The sequence below is a fragment of the Andrographis paniculata genome, unplaced genomic scaffold (genome assembly GCF_009805555.1).
Source record: "Andrographis paniculata isolate CXL003 unplaced genomic scaffold, ASM980555v1 Contig59END, whole genome shotgun sequence".
In the NCBI taxonomy this organism is placed as follows: Eukaryota; Viridiplantae; Streptophyta; class Magnoliopsida; order Lamiales; family Acanthaceae; genus Andrographis; species Andrographis paniculata.
Genome location: NW_026137594.1, coordinates 3,019,782 through 3,042,321, shown reverse-complemented (window position 1 = coordinate 3,042,321; position 22,540 = coordinate 3,019,782). Strand labels below are relative to the sequence as shown.

Below are 22,540 nucleotides of genomic sequence, written 5' to 3'. Positions count from 1 at the left end.
CTAAATATTTATGTATTTTTGTTTGGATATTAATATTAAAAAATAATTATATATTAATACAAAAATAAGGTAAATAAAAAGTAAAATAGAAATATAATAAATACAGTATTTTATTAAATAATTGATAAAAAAAATAATAATAATACTCAATCTATCCCACTCTAGAAGACTTTTTAAATTTTTGTAATAGATTAATAAAAAAACTGGATATTATTTGATTAATGAAAATATGTAAAAAATTTAAACATTTTTGCCCCTTAATTTTGTATACCTTATAGCTATAATTCAATTAAAAAGCAAGAGTATATCTACTATAAAAGAAATATAATAAAAAATACCAAATTTAAAATAAAGCAAATCAAACTAATCTAATCAATAATAAACTATATTTAAATTTAAAATATTTCAAGTATACGTATAAAAATATAAAATAGATGTAATGAAAGTGAACTATGAGAGTATATATATTTATTATAAAGAAAAATAAAAAATACTTTGAAATAACTGATAGAAAAATAAATATTTTATCCATCTAAATTCATTGTGTTTTTTCATTATTTTTGTATTTTTTATGACCCACACATAATAATTTTTTTCTATTATTATTAAATGAAATGTAATTCATATATAAATATTAAAATATCTGTACCTTATTTTCTTTATATTTATACAAGTAAAAATATCAAATTTATCTTACATCATATTATTAATTAATAGAAAATTGTTTTTTTAATGTATTAAACAATAATAGATTAAGTAAAAAATAATACTCAATTTGTCCTATATATTATCCCACAACTTTCATTTCTATTCAAGTATTCATGCTACTACTTATGCCACTTTTTTAAAAAATAATTATGATTATATATTTTATTTTTATTTTTAAAAATTTAAATTTATGTTATTTATATTAATTTTAATTAGATTAATTAAATATTTTAATTTTAATATATAATTCTTTTAATATTTTCATTTCCTCCATGTTACATGCCACATATGATTAACTTAGTGTGACTTGTCCTCGTATTTTTAGATGGTTAATACGGATTTTTACGTTAAAATATATATATATATACAATTATTTTTTAATTTGCTATAAACTTTTCAAAAATCCATTTGAAATGGGACAGAAAAGAGTATGGGTGTGTTTGTTTAGAGAATTTTGTCAAAAATTTATTATTCATTTAAATTTTATTTTTTTTAAAATCACATTAACATTTATTTTTATTTTCTGTATTATTTTAAAAATTAAGTTTATATTCAAAATATCATATCAATATACATTTATATCATATTATATAATTATTTTAATACAAAATTTTTACTATTCAAATCTGAATTCAAAATCCAAAGCCGAGCACACCCTATGAGTTTTTGTACAATATTACCATAAAAGAAAAGAAAAAGTAGCGAAAAGAGAGAAGACAAAATTAGCATGGTAGCACAGCAGACAGCAGAGGGTGGTGAGGGTTGGGATTCTGACAACTCTGTAGTCAGACAAGACTTGCACGTGGACTATGAGTTTGAATTATTGACCTACGCTGGGCCCCACTTCCTATCTTAGGTCCCTATTCACTTAGCCTACCTTTATTAGGTGTTTTTTTTATTAAAAAATTTTAAAAATATAATTTGTAAATAATTTTAAATTAAAATTAAAATAATTAATTAATTTAATTAAAATTTAAAAAATTATAAATTTAAAATAATGTATAATTTTATTTTAAAAAAATAATACTAAAATAAATGAGATGACACAAATAAAAATATAAACACAGTAAATAGGACAGAGAATATTATCTTTTATATCATCTAAATTTTATGTTTATTGTTGTTTTTTTAGCTATCATAAAAAATATTTTTGTGTATTTTAAGTAAAAAAATATTTTTGTCCGTCTCAATTCAAAAAATATATATTTTTTTATTTTTGCTTATTCTTTCAAAAATATTTTATAGTTTACTAAAAATAATCATACAGTAATATTAAAATATTAAAATAATACTCCCTCCCTCCCCGTTAGGGATGAACCATTTTATTAGGGACACAGTTTTTTAAGTAGTATAAATTAGTAAGTTATTAATAATAAGTTATGATATTTGTTTATTATTTTTATATAAATAATATTATTGGTATTTTAAAATATTTTAAGATTATATCTCGAAAAAAATATATGTAATATGAATATCATTTTGTAGATAATAAAATTTTATATAATACAAATAAATAAAAATATTTATTTATCGTTACCATAAATTAGTTTTATAAAAAATGAGAAGTTTTAAATATAGATAAAAAAATTATGTTAATTGAGGAGAGAGATATAAATAAAGGGGTTTTGAGTCGGTCCTACGTGTAAGATGTTAGAAATTTAACTAAATTGATTTATATTTGTTAAATATGTTTAAGATCGATAAAGTTACCAAAAAATAAAAATTGATCATCTTTTGTGGGATGTACAAAAAAAAAAAAAGGGTCATTTGTGGCGGATGGAGGGAGTATTAATTTTTATCTGAATTACAAATATATCATCATACTTAAAATTAATTTATAATAAAGTAAAAGATAAAAATGTCAAAACATTTCACATAATTTCACAATAAAAAAATATTACTACCTTTTGTCTCATAAAAATGTAATATTTGTATTTTGTGTCATTGTATTTAACATAAAAAAAATATTCTTATAATTTGTATAATTTATTCAACAGATATTGTATTTGTATTATAAAAGACTAGTAGAGATATTTTTGTATTTTTTTCTTTATGTATACGATGTATTAATATAATAACTAATATTCAAATATCAAAATATAAAAAATTTATGATATTCTTCTTATAAATTAGAGGTAATATTATTTTTTAATTTACTACAAACTTCGAAAAGTCCTTTTGAAATCAAATGAAAGAAGAACATAATTTTTTATTTTTATATTTCTTATTATAAAAAATTGTAAATACTAATTATTAACTTATAAAATAAGTATCTAAAAAAATTAATTTTTTCATAACATAGAATAATATCTTTTTAAGTTTGCAAATTTGAATTTAATTTAACTAATATTGAATACTATATATTATATGAAGAAAAATGTATATTATTTTGACAACAATAAGTATAAACAGTATAAAAAAAGGCATTACTATCTTTATCGCAATTTATTTGTTAGTATTAATTTATATTTAAATTCTTTATACTTTTCTTTACTTTATATTTAGTATTAACTTTGGGTTATTATCAAAATAATTTATAAAAATATTAAAAACAAAAAAAAAAAAATTCATTAAAATTATTAGTATAATAATATCATCTAAAAAGATATATTTATAAAAATATTGAACCATGGTGATTTTTAGGGTGTGTTTGTTTCGGGGGATTGGATTTTAAATTCACTATTCATAGCATTTTTCTCCCCCAAAAACATCAAATCAAACACTTATTTTTTATTTTTTATATTATGCTAAAAATCAATTTTACATTCAAAACAAACATCACGTCAACACCTATTTATATCACATCATACAACTATTCAAATTTAAAATTTTACTATTCAAATCTCAACTCAAAATCCAAACCCCTAAACAAACGCACCCTTAAAATTGAAATGAAAGCCAGACAAACCCAATTTATTCTCCTTTGAATTTTATTTTCAATTTTTACTATACCATTCTTGTTATTTTCAATAATATCTTCTTTTTTGGGGGTAGTTAGCATATTATGCAAAAGCAAAGGGTCAATTTAGAAAGCAGAGAAACTGGAAATTAATTATTTGATTAATTTGAGTATTTGATCAATTAAGTTGTCCTTATACGGGGAACAATCCCACATGCTTTTCTTTCTTAATTTTCAATACTCATCTGAATAATCAAGGCTGTGTTGAAATTTGGGGTACGTTCACTTTTGAATTATTGTTATTATTATTTTTATTATTTTTAAAAATTTAAATCTTACTTTAAATAATACTTCATTTAATTCTAAAACTTTTGTTCAAAACTTATGAGTGTATTTACCCAATCACTCACTATTGATATAATTTTCGATAAATATAATTAAAAATATAATATATATATATAATTATAACTCATATATAAGATATATTCCCTCCATCTATCAAAAATTTTAATACAAAATATTTATTTTTTATATACTACAAACACGAATTGTCATACATAATGTGTATCCAAAAATACAAATATTGACACTCTATGTTTAGGGTATTTATTAAGTTTTATTTAAAATTTTATTAATATATCTATTTATTTTTATTTAAAATATTATATTAAAAAATAAATTATAGCATATAATACATCTTAACAAAAACCCATTATTATTTTTATTGAATTTAGAATGGTAACTTAACTTTTATTTATTTCTTTTATGAATTTTTAATTCCTCGAAGTAAAGAAATCAGCTTTATGCAGTTTGTGTAGTTTAATTAACTAACAGCACTTTTGACTAAGATTCTTTGGAGAGGGATAATGTAGTTCTTATACTTATTTTAGAAATTTACAACATATATTATATAAATTTATATGAATTATAAACATCCAAAGAAAGTATTCAAACCTTCATGAACATAACAACAAATATCTTAGAACGTAAAATTAAAAAAAAAAAGAAAAAAAAAAAGAATAAAATCTTGGTTCTTAAAGTTCTAAATTGTATAAATTACCATAGTAAGACAATATAATGTAATAGGTACAAGGAGATGATTTATTGCAAGAACCTCAACAACTATTTACATATTTGGCGACATTAACATTGTTCGAACAATGTAAGATCAATACATGCGGAGAAGATAATTCTCGCCAAAAAATCAGTAGTTGAATGTATAAATTAAAAACCCGACAAATAATCAATCTCGACTACAATTACATTAATTCTTCGCATTAATATATATATATATATCAATCGTGCCAACAAATGAGCATGACTACGCATCTCCGCATAATGTAAAGCTTCCCTCTTTGTTCTTTGAGAAACCTTCCCAATCTTCGATTTGGCGGCGCTAATCTTTTCTTCGATCTGATTTCTTCTTCGGGCCTCGTCGGATTTCCCATTTTCAAGAAAATTAAATAAAAATAAAAATATCTTAAATTTTGGATGGATAACTAAGGATTGGTCACTACTGTCTCTGCAAATGCAAGTTGAGTTTTGAAGGCTTGGCTTGGGGTCATATATATAGTGTGATGGGGGTGGGGTGGGTGGAATGGGTGGGGTGCCACGTCATCATTATAATTTATGTAAAGGGTAGTATTTATTTACATAACAATCATCATTTGGAAGGGTATCAATTTTATTCTATTTTATTGTTTTTGTGTTTTGTTCCCCCCAACTATATTTTAATGCATTTGAGTATAGAATTAAATTTTGGCTCTAAAGCTAATGTACTTACTTGTCGGGAACTGTATGGAATTCAATTAAGTTGCTTCTTTCTTTTTTTTTTATTTTGGAAAAGCATAAAAGATTTTATTAAATTAATATATATATAGAATTAAAATAAAAAGTTGGTACTAACAAACACAGCCTAATTTACATCTAATAATACGATGACAAATAATAAGTACGACAATCATTTGCATATGCTTTAAGTTTGTTCAGTCTTACACTTACTTGTGTGTATAATATATATTTATATTATTCAGTCAAATATTGCAGCTCTGCATAGTGAAAAGGCACTCATACTGTTCACAATATGAACTCCATATTTAATGCCCACATACATAAACACATACATACATAGTATAATATTAAAATTCAGGATAAATTATTGAGTGGATTGCATTCACTTTACATTTCATCACATTTTAAAAGTTATAATATAAATAATAATAATAATAATAATAATAATAATAATAATAATAATAATACGAAAAATGTGTATAAATTAAATAGAAAAAAGTTTACAAGTTTTACATAGAATTTCACCTTTTTATATTTATAAAATTACCTCAAAAAAAAAAAGAACAAAATTAAATCTGAAAAAAAAAAAACCAAAAAAACAAAAAGGTAATGAAAGGCAAACGAAAGGGTATATTAGTAATTTTACTAAGATATAGTAATTAGTATTATAATAGGAATGGCTGCTTGGATAGCATAGTTTAGTGAAAAACACTTTGTTATGGGACTTAGGGGCATTGGTAAACATGTTTTTGCCTTGTGCTTCCCCACCCAGTTTATTGAAAACATCAATTTTACCTTTATACATCCAAAAGTATATGGCTCTTTTAAATATTCTACTATTAATTATTTTTAATTGGATTTAAAATAATATATATATATATAATACTTCTTTTACCTTTCATTCTGCAATTATTTTTAACTTATTTATAAATATTCGAAAAACAAGCAACAGAATTAAGAATGTCGACTTGTTAGGGTGAGAGTGAATTCTTTCTTTCTTGGTTTAGCAAATTGCTTAGTTTTTTTAAGCCTGGAAGACATATAGTATATATCTCGATGCAGCGGCGGAACTAGAATATTATTATAGAGGGGGCAAAAATTTTAAATTTACAAAATAAATTTTTTTAGTTGTAAAATAATATCAATATCGTCAACTTAATAAATTTATATTTACTGTTTTATACTAATATTAAATATTAATTATTATATCTAGTTCAAAAAAAAAATTATTAGTAAATATTGATATATTATATTTTGAAAAAAAAAAGAAAAACTAATGCACTTTCTTATTATAAAAAATCAACACTTTGATATTATTATTATTATTATTTTTATTTATTTTAAATATTTTCTATGGATTATATATATATTATTTTTTAAAAATAAAAAAATCTAATAAAATAGAGTAAAAGTGGGGTTGGGTGGAACAAGGGTGGGCTGCCCCTTAATAGTCCGCGACTGTCTCCATGCTGTTGGAACACATGACACAGTACAACAGCATCCATATTTGTCCTGTATTATTTATTTATAAATGATTATTAATTATTACTCTATCATCTGATAAATATACAGGGACGGAAGTACACAGGGCTATGATCCAGTCCCAAAATAGAAATATTTTTTTAGTATAAAAAATAATAATAAAAATATGTGTTTTATATTAACTTGTCTTCCACTTTTCAAAATTTTACTATGTAATATAAAATATTTATAATTTTGTTGATTTACACTTTTAATTTCTTTTTTTAGTAAAAAATATTAAATGTTATGTAATTTTTGTTGAATTTTTTCACAATATTTAATTTTTGTCTATTTTTTATTCTTTTTTTTCTCTTATCCCATTGTGCCGAAAAGAGATCGACAATATTAAATTGGTAAATATGAGACATTTTCTTCTTGAAATTTTACGGTTGGTTCCGTAATTGTAATATATGAGTTTCTTTACTTTTACATTTATATTTTAAAATATTAATATTGTATATATGTAGTACAGTAGGGGTGTGTTTGTATACGCTATTCATCCTATTTTTTATATTATACTAAAAATTAATTTTACATTCAAAACATCGCATCAACACCTATTTATATTACATTATACAACTATTCAAATTCAAAATTTTTACTATTCAAATCTCAACTTAAAATCCAAATCCCAAACAAACTAGTAAATAAAATTATTTTATTCAACTTAATCAATATTTACTATGCATTATTATATCACAGGATAAAATAGAATTCGCAATACTAAGATAGTATTAATTAATTTTTAAAAATCTATTTTGCTCTTCAATAATAGTCAACCTAATAGTATTAATTTTATAATATATAATTAAGGATATCTTTTTAAAAATAAATAATAATATACAATAATCATTTAAAATAATATTAAATTATTTATCATATAATTATATAATCAATTAAAATATATTATATATTATAAAGTAAAAAAATAATGAAAAGACAATTTTACTCTTAGAAAATTAAAAACAATTTACTTCAACAATGATAATGACATTTTTGTAGAAGTATGCAATTAACTAATTAATTAATATTATTATTATTATATTATTACTATTATTTTTGAAGTTATGTATGGAGCACGACTATTAAGAAAAATAGATTTTCGGACACATCAAAATAAAGAAATAACGCAGTTCTATTTTTATTTATTTGTTATAGTATTATATATAAATGAAGAAATGCATGGGTGATCACAAGGGGGACAGTACATATACATACATGCATACATATATACGTATATATACGTAATACACTATTACAGTGTCGCGCGCTCACAGTACGAGGAGGACGACCTCTCGACAGCACCCGCGGCACGTGACCCGGCCCCCTGCACGTGATCGGATTGAGATGGTTCACGCTCCCTTAATTTTTTTTTATTTATTTATTAATTAATTAATTCATCCATATTTAACTTTTTCTTTTTTAATTAATTATTCATTCATTCCTATGGATGTGGTCATTAGTGGAATTAGTAAGGGTTAGCTTTGTTGAGGTCTAAATCTAGTGGAAGATTTGAAAAAAAAATAAAATAAAATAAATTATATTTTATAAATTTAATATGAATTTTATTAGTACTAGATTTTTTTGGAAGAAATTAGAAAATAAATCCGTATATATTCAGTACGCTAACCAGTTCAGAGCTGACAATATTACTGAGATATTTTAGATATTCATTTAATAGATTTATATCTAGATTTCATTTTATTCATAGATTAGATTATTAGATTTGAGTTTATCAAATCTATTTTGTATTGCCTATACATTGGCTCTTTATTTTCATGATCAATAAAAATGTCTTATTATTTTTCCTCGTAATTTCTAAAAAAAAAAAAAAAAGAATCTTTAATTGTTTCAAAGAAGTGGAGACATGTATCGTGGGAATCTTTGAGATTCAGTGAATACATACCAACTGTGGGAATGAATTTTGGGGTTTAAGACATTATCCTACTGGTTAGGGTTCTGGCTGCAAGAAACACGTAATTAATATTGTTACATATGTGTATATGTAATTAGCAAAGTTCAGTTAATGATATATATAGATATTGCTGATGAAATCCTCTTTGGAATTTGGTGTTGTCTGAGAATCCGGATTTTTTATATATATTTTATTGCTGGATTGATTTAATTAATCACAGTACCATACTGTACGTTAACATGAATTATTTAAAATTATATTAAATTTTTATATAAGGTACTCCGTCTATCTCACCACAATTGACGATGTTATTTTCATTTTTGTCTTTCTCATAACAATTGATATATTTCTATTTTTGGTAAAAATTATTAAATCAAAACATAGTTAACAAATATAAATCAATTTAATTAACTACATAACATACAATCATACACAACGTAGACCCACTCAAAACCCCATTATTTTTACCTCTCTCTCCTAAAAAAAAAAATATATTTTTATCTATATTTAAAACTACACATTTTTTATAAAATTGATTTATGTTAATTATAAATAAACAAATTTTTTTTTTATTTACTTGTATTATATAATATTTTATTCTTTACAAAATGATATTCATATTGCATATACTTTTTAATTGTTATATAATTTTTAAATATTTAAAAACATATATTTTAATTTTTTTAATCATATATATTAAATTAACTTATAAATATAAATATTACTATTAATTATACAAAAACAAAACAATATTATAATATCATAATTAATTATTATTAACTAATTAAACCTTCTCAGTTTAAATATCATGTCCATAATCAAATGGTTCAATTCCGATTGAACGGAAGGAGTATTTATTTAATATGAAAACAACTAATGCTACCAAAAAAAAAAAAAAAAAAGAAGAAGAAATAATGGTACATAAGCAATATCTCTGTACAATTTGGGATTTGGTTACACCTAATTTAATTCAACAGATTTTGTCATTAATTGTAATTAGTTGTTATTTTTTATATATGATCTCAACAGGAAATTCTAAATTAATATAATATAAATACTAATAATTCACATAACACCTTATATTGATTTAGTACATTTTACATATTAGCAACCATACTAACTAATAATAATATTGACAATCATATTAACGTCCGATAATAGATGACATGTGAAAATGGATTCAAACTCATAGATTCAGACTTGATACCTTCAGACATTTCCTGTGATATGTCCAAATATTTGAACATAAATTTGGATAAGAATGAGTAATAAGTTACATATGCATATATATATATATATATATACATATATTGTCTTTTTTATATTAAAAATAAATACAATTTTTTAATAAAAAATAAAAAGGAGACTACGTTTTTTAGGTACTTATAGATATGACTTACAGATGGAGTACATAATTAAACAATATAATATAGGAATTAAATTGTAAAATAAAAATTAAAAAAAAAAAACTATTTTAAGCTTCATTTATTTCTTGGGCCTACATACGTAGGCCTTGAGATAATGGGCCGAAAACATCGACCCAGTCAGATTGAAAATTATGGGCATCATAAGAATGGGCCTATTGGGTTTCATACAGCATTTAATTCAGGCCCAATTTTCTGGAGGGAGGGAAATCTCTTGTTACGGTCAAAACGGCGTCGTTGCCTAGAAAGATTTTTCCAATCTGTCCTGAAAGAGATTACACTTGTTTGATCCTCTTGGCATTTTTATGGATAGTCAAATTTCTAGGATTCATTCGAGAAAGGATAATGGAAGTCGCCAGGAAGCTGCTGCTGACAACAGTGAGTTTGAACGATTCTCTCAGAAATTTCACCATCACCGTGTTCTGATTGTTTGATTATTCAGCCTTCTCTGGTATTTGAGCTGCCGAAGTCAATGTATTGGGGTCAATAGTTAAGAGCACTTCAGTCAACAAGCAGGTTTGGATTCGTGAACCTAGTCTCTGGATTCAGTTGTTTTTCCGGCAAATTTTCCGATATTGCACCGTAATGGGCGGTCAGATGAGCCGCGCTTGTAGAAGCAGTAGTATGCGTCCATGGCGGCAGCCGTCGAGGGAACCGCCGTCTAGGTCTTCGTCAAACCCTAGCTCCAATTCTAGGTCACAGTCGGACGGATCGACCAATTCAGATCTGAGTTCATACGTAGAGGCGTGCCGCTCCGATCCAGATCTACGGAGCTTCGACTCCAGCCTCCAAGCGCGGACGAGTCGAGCAATCAATTCCATAGCCGTCGGCCTCGATGCACGGTCGCTGCCGCTCGAGTCGCTCAGCCAAGTTACGGAGTTCATGCTCGAAACGAATCAGGAAGTCGTCAAAATCATTCTCCGGAACAAAAACGACATTTGGAAAAGCAAGGAACTCTCCGATCTAGTCGACGATTACTTCGACAACAGCCTCGCAACTCTCGATTTCTGCACGGCGCTCGACGCGTGCCTGAAACGCGCCGGCCGCATCGAGTCGATCATCAATGTAGCTCTGCGGAAATTCGAAGAAGAGCACAACGCCGCTGTCGGAGAAGGATCGGCGAAGGATTATTCCAGAACGCTCGCGGAATTAAGAAATTTCCAAACAGCTGGGGATCCATTCACATCCGAATTCCTTAACGTATTCAATTCTGTTTATTCACAGCAGCGGTTGATGCTGGAGAGGCTCCAGGCTAAGAAACGGAAGCTCGACAAGAAATTGGGGAAACTGAAAGCATGGAGGAGAGTCTCCAACGCCATTTTCGTCGTAACCTTCGCATCAGTGCTAATATGCTCTGTAGTTGCAGCTGCAGTATCGGCTCCACCGGTGCTAACCGCACTGGCGGCAGCTGCCGCCGTGCCGCTAGGCTCAATGGGGCGGTGGCTAAACTCAATCTGGAAGAAATTCGGAAAGGATTTAAAGGGGCAAAGCGAGATAGTCGGATCAATCCAAATAGGAAGCTTCTTAATGATCAAGGATTTAGAGAGCATTCGTGTGCTGGTCCAAAGATTTCAGATTGAGATCGAATCATTGTTGATGAATGCAGATTTTGCGCAGAGGGGAGACGAGGCTGTAGTGATTGCAGTCGAGGAGATCAAGAAGCAGGTGGATGGATTTGTGAGGACTATACACAATTTGAGCGAGCACGCCAATAATTGTACTCAGGAGACAAGAATGGCGAGAACATTGGTGTTGCGAAGGATCATGAGTTACCCGAATGGCGCGAATCAGGACATCGGCATGGCTTCTTTATAGCCGCTGACGGGTATGTTTCGATTTCTTGAAGCTGCCATCGAATTTGTTAGTTATTGCTAACTTGTTTAAATTATGTGTTAAATGTATAGTAGTGTAAAGAAAGTGCTGATGATGGCATTTGGAATTTAGACATTGTTTCCTAAGCAATTGGTAAGAAGAACACAGATGACTACTTTTGTCTGTCTGTGTGATAGAGAGTCGAAGCTATAGAACATACAGTATATTGATCAAGAAAGAACTTTGTTCGATTTGATTATGATTCGAACATCTTTCATTTGAATCATGCTTTTGTTGCAATAAGTTACATTGGTGTATCTTTGTGGACTTTCATTATGTCCATGGGTCTTGATGGATGATATAAATGATTATCTCACCTGATAGATCGTGTATTTATTGATAAACGTCACCAAATAATAATATTACATGTTAAATAAGAATGTGAAAATAAAAAATAATAATAATAATAATAATTGCTAGGTTTTGGGCTTGTAGGATTTTTTAGGCAGAATAATTTAATTGTTTCTTTGTAATTCTTACTTTTTATTTATGATGATTTTATAAACTATATGGATGAAGGTAAGTTGAAATGTTTTTTTAGTATAAAGTAAAGAAAATTGTAATAATAATAAAAATAACATTCCAAAATAAAAATAATTGTAATAGTAAGTAAATTGGAACGAGTGGAATATATAGTTTTTGGTGTGCAGAGTGATTGGGCCTAAACATGGTCATACTGGACTGGAATGGCCCAGATCTCTATAAAATTAAAATTAAAATATAGTAGTAACACTTACTAATTTTGTGTTTGTTTGTGAGTTTGAATTTTGAGTTAAAATTTGAATTGTTAAAGTTTTGAATTGAAATAGTAATATGATCGTGATATAAATATAGATTGATATGATTTATTGAATATAAAATTGTTTTTAATGTAATATTAAAAATAAATATTTGATTTGATTTATATGGATATTTTAATATTAATTAATATATTTTTAAATTTAGTAATTACTAAATTATTTGAAAATTTATAGTATTATTTTTCATTTTTGTATTATTTTTATTTAATTGTGACAAGTAAAGAAATTATATATAATTAGTTTGCAAAAATATATTAAAAATATTATTTATGTAAAAAAACTATAAAAATATTGCATGTAAATTAAAATTTTAAATTATTTATAATAATGTCAAATTGATTCAACAATTTATCTTATATAGTCCTAATTCTTTTGTATGAAAAAAAAAAATTAATTCAAATACTATATAAAAATAAAATATAAATGTAAATAAAATATATTCCCGTCGTCCCAATACAATAATCTTGTTTATCATTTTTATCCGTCTCAAAACAATAGTCTTATTTTCATAAATAATCATATCACCATAAAATTATTTTTATTTTTCATTTTTATTACACAATTATCACTATTTTTTACACTAATACACTCGTAATGACTATCTATATTTTTTACCAATTATTAATATAATATTAATATTTTTTAAATTCCGTACCCAATCCAGTTAAAACTATAATTTCTAAACGGAGGGAATATATATTTTCTTATATCATATTGTTTAAATTCAAAATTTTTAAAATTCAAATCCTCAGCTGAGCCAAAGCCCCAAACCAACACCTTGCCGAAAAAAAAAAACTTTTAATACCAAAGAGGAAATATGTTAATTAATAATTTCCGTTATTCTACGCCACGAATAAAAAAATTGTATGGTAAGGCTAGACTCGGTGTATGTACATTCACTATCTTGCGCCGCAGTTTCCGACCTCATTACTTGCACTGCACCATTACCCGTTTAGCCTTCCCGGGTTCGGGTCTTCGGATAAATATCCGCCCAACATTGTTATGTGGCGACACGTTAGCGTTAACACAGCAATATTCCCTCCGTGTTTGGCTGAGGTCAATTCTTTACCGCCCCCCAATATTATGGACTTCCTTTTTTCAAAAATATCCAAACACGTCAGCCTCACCCAACTCGATCCTCTCCTCTGCGCTCCGCTCCACTGTATCTCTACCCTCTCCCAATCCCCATCCACCACGTGTCAATTGCAGAAAAACATACAAAGTCCAGGACCTCAGTCCTAGATGCATTCTTTTTTTGTTACGCTCGAATCCTGGACCTCCTACTCCTACCTTTTTACCTCTGTGGAAAATCGAAATAAATCGACGGTGCCTATCGGAGCAATCTCAGCCAGACACGTGTCCATTGTGAAAAACGGTACCCGTGAAAATTTCTGCCATGAACTCACGATACAGAAAATCAGAAAAAATGTAAATAATAATAATGGATTTTATTTGCCATTTTTGTGCGAATATTCCAATGTTTTGGGCTGTGACAGTATTTTTTACTTTTTATTTAATTTTTAAACCTTCTGGTGGTAAAAAATAAAAAAATGAATTAAATTTACGAAAGTAATTGTTGAATTTTGGACCGTACGCGTAGGGATCTATAAATAGACTTTTTCAGTTACGTTATGCATCTCCATTGTTGCTTTTGAACATCAGTTTTAACGCATTAAGCGCACCTCTCTCAAAACACGCTTACACAAATTTCTTCGGTCGTTCGCATCAATGGCGTTCCGGAGAGTAGTCGCTCAGCGCCTCTTCGGCGTGTCCAGAATGGCCGTAACTAACTGTCGAGTTTCGTCGCCCTGCACGGCGGCGCAGTCGAAGGTGTTGAATCAGGCGGGGAGTAGGATCGCTTCGGATCCAGGAGATTATTACGGTTTTATTTTCCGGCGATACATCCACCGCCACTCGTCGTCGCTGTCGCCGGGGCTGAGGTTTCTGCCGACGGGAGAGAAGCTTGTGGAGAAGGTCAGGGAATTGGATAATGCCAGGAGCGGCAGGATCCGGCTGGATGGCTTGAGACTGGCGAAAGAGGAGGAAGAGGCTGCGGCGGCGGCGGCGGCGGAGGAGGAGGGGAAACAGGTGTTGAAGGATGCTGTGAAGATATTGCAGCTGTCTCAGCTTGAGATGGTGAAGTCGAGCCTGAAGAAGGTAGAGAAGGATTGCGTTTCATATCCAGAATTCGTTGATATCTGCGCGAAAGCATGCGCAAGCGTCGATGATGGAGTGAGATTCGCTAAAATGCTCGATCAATCGGGGAGTGTGATTGTTTTCGGGAACACTGTGTTCCTCAAGCCTGAAAAGGTGCGTTACAGTTTCTTCCATCTTCTGCAATTTCGATTCGATTTGATGCATTGATTAGCGATGTGCAGTTGAATTATCCTTTGGTGAACCTTGAATTCGTTATCTACATATTAGGCATGGCGTTTATCACTCGATTTTCCCCAATTTCTCTTAACTAGACATTTGAAAACCGAATAGCTTTTTCCTCTTCATGTGCATCTCTGCTTCCGTAGCACAACGAAACCATAACCGTGTTTAGCCATCAGATCTGAAAAACCAGATAATTTTCCATCGAATCTCTGATCAATGCTTATTATTATCCTCTCTCAACAAACGATTTACACAATAACGTACTTCAAATCAGATATTGGCACAATGAGCTCTGATTTCTAACCACTTGTTGTGTTCTGTTTCTACTCATGGTGTTGATGATCGATAATTCGATATTAACATGTGTTGTGCATCTACAACAAATGCAGATAGTGAAAGCTATCCAAGGCCTAATCCCCGGGGCGGCGGCGCCACCATTGCTGACGACTGGGGAAGATTCTAGAAGAAAAGAGCTGCAGAAAATGGAAGAGCAGAAAGCAGGGATAGACAGGCGCGCAAGGCAGGCGGTGCGGAGGGAGCTCTGGGGAGGATTGGGGTTCCTGGTGGTGCAGACGGTGGCGTTCATGAGGCTGACATTTTGGGAGCTCTCGTGGGATGTAATGGAGCCGATCTGCTTCTACGTGACGTCCATGTACTTCATGGCAGGGTATGCGTTCTTCCTGAGGACATCAAAGGAACCTTCATTTGAGGGATTCTTCCATAGCAGGTTCAGTGCCAAGCAGAGAAGGCTTATGCAGGCCTGCAATTTTGATGCTCACAGGTATGACATGTTGAAGAAGATGGTCTTGTGATTAGTACTAATTAGTTAGTCGGGGATTTTTATTTCTTTAGGTGTTTAAAATAAAATGAGAAAAAAAAAAATTAGAATTGAAGAAAATTGCAATGGAATGAAGAGTGACGAAGAGTTGTTCTAATTACAATTTTTTTGTTTGTTTGATTTTTATTTTTTAAAAAATTCTCGGATGAATAGGTTGTTGTTAGGGTGAGCGTGTGAATATTTGCGGCTCGTGTAAACATTATATTGCTTACAACAAATGAAATATTTATGTTTTAATACTACACAAACTTTTAAAATATTGTATATTTATTATTTGATTCGATTCATTTAAAGTTCCAGCACCTTACCATTTAATCAAAATAAAAAATATATATATATTAATTCAATATTTTATATTTGAATATACTCCCTGGTCATTCCATTTCAAATGGCCTTTGAGATTTTACAGTAAATTAAAAAATTATTGGTTAGTATATAAAAAATTTTGATATTTTTTTGTTTGAGTTTTATATATAAAATAATTATACATAAATATTTGAAAATTAATGTATAATTATTTTTTCTAAAATAATAATTGAAAAAAATGATAAAAATGATTATTTGAGGAAGGGAGTATTAAATTCAACATATTCAAGTAAATAACATTTTAAAAACTTCCTCTATTTTTTGAGAGGTTGTTTTAAATTTGTATATATACAATGTAATAAATTTCTATTTAAAAATATTATTTATTCTTAATCAAAATTCAAATTCAAATTTCAGAACCAAACTCGAAGAGAAGCCTGCGATTCCCAAACAAACAAAGTCCAAAAATTTTAATCACATCCTAATCTCATGTATCAACCACCGCTTTGACTTACATTCTAACTATTTTAATTCTATTATTATTACTTTTACAAAAATAAAATTAAATTAATTTTCTCTATTAATACTTTTTTTTTGTTATCATTCTAAATTTTTTAAAATATATAAAAATTAAAATGTAATGTCAGAATTAATTAAAAAAACAATCAAATTATGTCATTTGAAATTTTATGGCAAAAATAAAAGTTGCAAAAATATTGGACAAGGGTATTACTAATTTACTATCTTCTTCTACACGCTAATTTTATATTGTATTGACATATTTTTATTCAAGGAAAAAAACACTGTGCTGTATTTTTTATTGTATTTTCAAAACAAGAGTTTGTTCGGATTGAACTTTTGTAAGTTGGAGTTTATAAAATAGCAATTTAATATAATATTTTGTACAATAATAATAATAATAATAATAATAATAATAATAATATTTTTATTCAAATTTTGTATGAAAGAATATATTGAAAATAATGTAAACATAAAACAAATACAAGCCATCATTTTTTACAGCATGTGTTAAAATTTATTAGATTTTTACTTTTTACTTTTTAAATTTTAAATAATATTAAAAACTTTTTAATGTATATCTAAAGTAGTGTATATCATTTTTATTCCAATCTAAAATTTTGGTGTTTTAAATAATTGTCTAGAGGACCAAAAAATCAAACACTTTTTAATAGATATATACATTAATAATTAGGTGGAATAGAGAGCCAAATTCTCAACAATTTTAATTTATGAGATATATTTACTCTGTTATTTATTATTTGGTCGGTCTCTTGTAAAACGTGATATGCAATTAATTTTTTAAAATTTATTATTTGAATAGAAGGATACCAAAATTGAATTTTGTCATTTTTGGAGGACCAGTGAATAACCAAGGAAGGTCTGACTTAAGGTGAGGTTTTCTGTGTATTAATTAATTATATATATATATAAGTTCATTACTGGGTGTCAGGGTTTAGTTAATTACCCACGTGGCCTATATATACACGCATGTACACCACTTGGTTGTAATGACCATTGGCCTGTCTTATTGTCTTATACACACGTGTTCTGTATATATAAAATATTATTTTATATTAGAAATAATTTTCAAATTGTTAATCGAAGCTAATAACGAAATTTAAATAAATCTCTATCATTTCTAAAATTTAAATATGCTCTTGACATCTTCTTCTTCAAGCAAATAATAGGTTGGAACCGTATGAAAATGGTATTGTCAAATCGTGAAATTCTTAAAAAAATATTGTCATATTGCCAAACTCTGAAATTTTAGGATAATGTTGTCAAACTCAAACTCTGGCTTATGGTATATTATAACTTTGTAAAATAGACAACATATATTCTAAAAACATATAGACAACATATATTCTAAAAACATATAATATAATTTTATTTAAGATAATATATTATTGATTTCAACATATGTCAGAAGCAAATCAAATCAGCACCCTAAACAACATAATAACCAACGCCATATACTCACATTATTTTTATATTTATAAGATATTTTTATATGAATGTAGAAATATTATTGTCATTTTAAAATTCACAAAGATAATGAAGATTGTACATCAAATTAACTATAATTACTTATTGCCTAAATGTCAATCTTTAATTTTCATACTTTCTCCGTCCCATTAAAAGGTTGTCACTTTCTATTTTCATATGTCCCAAAACAAGATTATTATTTCCTAATCTAGTAATTGTACTACCTGCTTGAACATAATAAATATCCTTCCAACTTACAGTATATTATACAAATGTCATTATTTTTATATTACACAATACTAATAGAAGTATTTTCGTCTTTTTCACTACAACCCATTATAATACTAATATTCAAATATCTACGTGCAAAAAGTAAATGACAACCTTGCCCCTGGACGAAAAGGAGTACAAAATATTAATATTAAACCATTATATATTATAATATCCCATATGTACAATAGTTGGCAAACTTATCATAGTCTAGGTCTGGTCAGATCTTATAGTTGTTTTATGATTCAATTATTTCTTGCAAATAGTTCAATGTATTATATATATATATATATATGAACTTAATTTGTAATTTAATTATATGTGATTTAAATTATGAAGTGGATATAGCTACAACCTTTGGCATGTGATGAGATGCAATGTACACGTACACAGATAGATATTATTAATAAATATTACAATTCATGTAACATGCCAACCATTTTATTTATTTAATTATTTGATTATTCACACATATATAGTTGGCTAATTATGATAAGAATGCCACCCCTTTATTTGCACCAATAAATTGAAATAGTCAGACTATTTGTGGGTTACAAACTGTACAATTAATTACTCTTCAATTTAATGAGATATTGCATTATAATTCTGAAAAAAAATATATATATATATATGAAGAATAATTTAAAGAAGTGTTGTTAAATTAATAATCTAAAAGGATAACATTATTTATAATTTAAATCCAGTTAATAATTTAAAAATATATGTTGGACACTGAAAAAAAAAAAAAAAAAGAAAAGCCCAGAGCAATTATACAGAAGCTATTGGGCCAAAACCCAAATTTAATGAAATTAAGTAATGAGTATATTTTATAGATACTGATATATTTTATATTATTTATTTTTAAAAATTTTATTAAAAATTTAATTTATATTTAAAATATTGAATTAAAAACATGTTTCCTGTTTATCATATTCAATGAATATATTTCTTATCTTTTTTACTGTTAACAAATATCAAAATACAGTTAAACAAATTTCAAATATTTTAATATTTTGACATAATATATATATTCTCATCATTCCGTATAAATAGTTCATATTTTATATTTCAATTCATTCTGCATTTTATAATTTTCGTAATTTTAATTAAATTAATTAGTTATTTTAATCTTAATTTATAATTATTTTTTATTATAAATAACTATTTTTACTAATACATTCTTAATTATTTACTATTATACCTTATTTAGTTTCTAGTGTCTACATTAAAGAGAAGGCGGTAGCGGGACGAAGGAATATTTAATTAGCTTTATTTTCGGATTTTATATTTACATAATAATGTATTTATATATTGTTAGAAATATATTCTTTTGTTTACTTTTGCTTTAAGATATAAATTAATTTTGAGCTTAATAAATTGGACATAATCTAAATCCAATAAGCTTATTTTTATACAATGGAGGAAATACTTTTTATCATAAAATAGGTAAAATTGCTTATAACTCCCATGTAGTTTCAAAATTCAGCGTAAAATCTTCATGTACTTTAAAGATTGCATGGTATCCCCTTATACTTTAAAAAACGTTGCATGAAACCCCACCACCATGAAACTTTCCTCGTGTGATAAGAAGATGATTTCCTATCTATATGTTTTGCATGGCATGGGGTTTTATGTAATATTTTTTAAAGTATAAGTGAGTGTCATGCAATTTTTTAAAGTAAAATAGGGATTAATGTTAAGTTTCGAAACCACAAAGTAGTTTCATGCAACATTTTTTAAAGTATAAGGGGATGTCATGCAATTTTTAAAGTAGAAGAAGAATTTACGTTGAGTTTCAAAACCGCAAGGAAGTTATAGACAATTTTGTCCATAAAATATTATATAAAAATATTAATAAAATCAGAATGTCAATTAAAAAAGAAAATAAACACAAATAAAGTCAAACTAAATATAAACCCCGAACAACTCCTTAAAACTTAATAATTTTAAATGAGTAATGATGATAAACAAAAATATTAATTAATCATAACAACCACAATTATAATTATACCATAAATTATTGAAATTTACAGCTAAGTAAACATGCAGAAGCATGATACATCATACACATACATATATATATATATATGATATATGTATATGATTGGTTCCCTCGAAACTCACAAACAACCAAAATTAAAGAACAACACGAGTACTTGTCTGTAGTACAGACAAGGGACCTCAAGTATCCTTAACCTTTTCCGTACACTTTCCGGCGCCGACGCCGGCGTCGTTCCTTTTCCGGAGGTAAATTTTGACGTAGAAATTCACGAACAGATAGAGAATTGCCACATTGAGAAAGGAATTGAAAATCCACGCGCCGATTCCATTGCAGCCGCCGCCCTTGATAAAGTGCAGCGGCAGAACTCCGACGTGGCACACCACGTTACAGCTCAGCAGTATGATCTGGCAGTTCACGACGACCGGAAAACTCGCCCCCGGCAGCCCCGCCGCGGTCCAGAACCGGTATCCGTACGCGACGGCGCAGACCAGCGTCGCCGTCAGGATGTCGACCACCTGGAACGACTGAGAGAATTCGAGCCAGAGGAACGCCGTGAAGATGACGGCGGAGTGGCTGAGAAGGCTGCCGGACGACAGCCGCCGCCGGCGGAGGATTCCGATGAACGGCCGGAGCGCGTGGATGAAACGCGACAGGTAGTACACGTACGACCAGAAGAACACGCGCCCCGAGGGGCGTGTGCCGACCGGGAAGCAGAGGAGCCACTCGAACGCGGTGGTGCGCCACCGCCGCCACAGCCACCGCGTCTCGCGGATCTCCGCCGCGGCCGAGAGGACGGTGCCGAGGAAGATCGTGAAGGAGAGCGCCGCCATGCAGAGGGAGTAGGCGGCGGGGATCGGGCAGAGTGGGATTCCGGTGCGGCGGCGCGTGGGGGAGACGAGGCGGAGGAGGTGGTGGAGGGCGACGGCGGAGAAAATGTAGGCGGCGAGGGAGGTGAATAGGAAGGACCACGTGGATCCCCACGTGCCGGCGTGGCTCCACCGGAATCCGACGACGGAAGGGTGGTCCGCCAGGTAGTACCTCAAGGTGTGAAACGGCGCCGCCATTCTACGACGGAGGACGGCGGCCGGAGTTTCGAAACGGTACTTTTCCGACAACTCTGTGTCCGAAAGATTCCTTTGCCGATCGAAATTGTGGAATTGGAGAAGGCGGCGGAAACGGATAATATTCGCCGCACAAAATTGAACGGACGATACTCATACACTCTACTGATATTTATATTCGATTTTTAATTTTGGGAGGAAAGTTAAATCACGATTGATTTTGTTAACATCTTGTGACACTTTTGTTTGCAATGTAAATTTAAATTTTGTAATACACATATACTAATATAAATAGTTTTTTTTTATTATTACATTCTATAAATTTATATTCACTTTTCTTGTTGAGTTGTTCTCAAAAAATATTTTTAAAAAAATTAAAAATTATTACATTTTTATATTTTTTTAACTGTAAAAATAAAAAATTATTATTATTACTTACTTTTATTATGAAGTATTATTTTTTAATTGTACCTCAATAATTTACATTTTAAGTTTTAGAATGAAATTAAAGGGTTTGGTAGGCTTTTTAAATTGATTTTAAATGGAATATTGATTTGAATTTATATTTAAATAATAATTTGATATAATATTTTGTAAGAAAAAAATATTATACTCTTCCCTCCCAGAAAATATGGGACTATTACTGTAGATACGTGAATTTAGGTAAAGTATAATTAGTAAATAATTAAGAAGTGTATTAGTAAAAATAATTATAGATTAAGATTAACATAAATAAATAATTTAATT

General features: G+C 28.5%; 4 protein-coding genes across 4 annotated transcripts; 2 read left to right on the top strand and 2 right to left on the bottom strand.

The window, feature by feature from the left end:
* Positions 1–4,652: 4,652 nt before the first annotated feature.
* LOC127258431 (small polypeptide DEVIL 3) lies at positions 4,653–5,130 on the bottom strand. The gene has a single exon (XM_051285267.1). The coding sequence runs from the start codon at positions 5,053–5,055 to the stop codon at positions 4,903–4,905; it is 153 nt and encodes a 50-aa protein (XP_051141224.1). The 5' UTR covers positions 5,056–5,130; the 3' UTR covers positions 4,653–4,902.
* A 5,404-nt stretch (positions 5,131–10,534) lies between these two features.
* Positions 10,535–12,406, top strand: LOC127258536 (UPF0496 protein 1-like). Its single transcript, XM_051285410.1, has one exon. The coding sequence runs from the start codon at positions 10,844–10,846 to the stop codon at positions 12,071–12,073; it is 1,230 nt and encodes a 409-aa protein (XP_051141367.1). The 5' UTR covers positions 10,535–10,843; the 3' UTR covers positions 12,074–12,406.
* A 2,165-nt stretch (positions 12,407–14,571) lies between these two features.
* On the top strand, positions 14,572–16,386 carry LOC127258237 (calcium uniporter protein 2, mitochondrial-like). The gene is made up of 2 exons (XM_051285014.1): positions 14,572–15,240; positions 15,699–16,386. Exons 1-2 carry the CDS (start codon positions 14,659–14,661, stop codon positions 16,119–16,121), a joined length of 1,005 nt encoding a protein of 334 aa, XP_051140971.1. The 5' UTR covers positions 14,572–14,658; the 3' UTR covers positions 16,122–16,386.
* A 4,324-nt stretch (positions 16,387–20,710) lies between these two features.
* Positions 20,711–22,058, bottom strand: LOC127258248 (elongation of fatty acids protein 3-like). Its single transcript, XM_051285028.1, has one exon. The coding sequence runs from the start codon at positions 21,794–21,796 to the stop codon at positions 20,912–20,914; it is 885 nt and encodes a 294-aa protein (XP_051140985.1). The 5' UTR covers positions 21,797–22,058; the 3' UTR covers positions 20,711–20,911.
* Between the last annotated feature and the right edge of the window lie 482 nt (positions 22,059–22,540).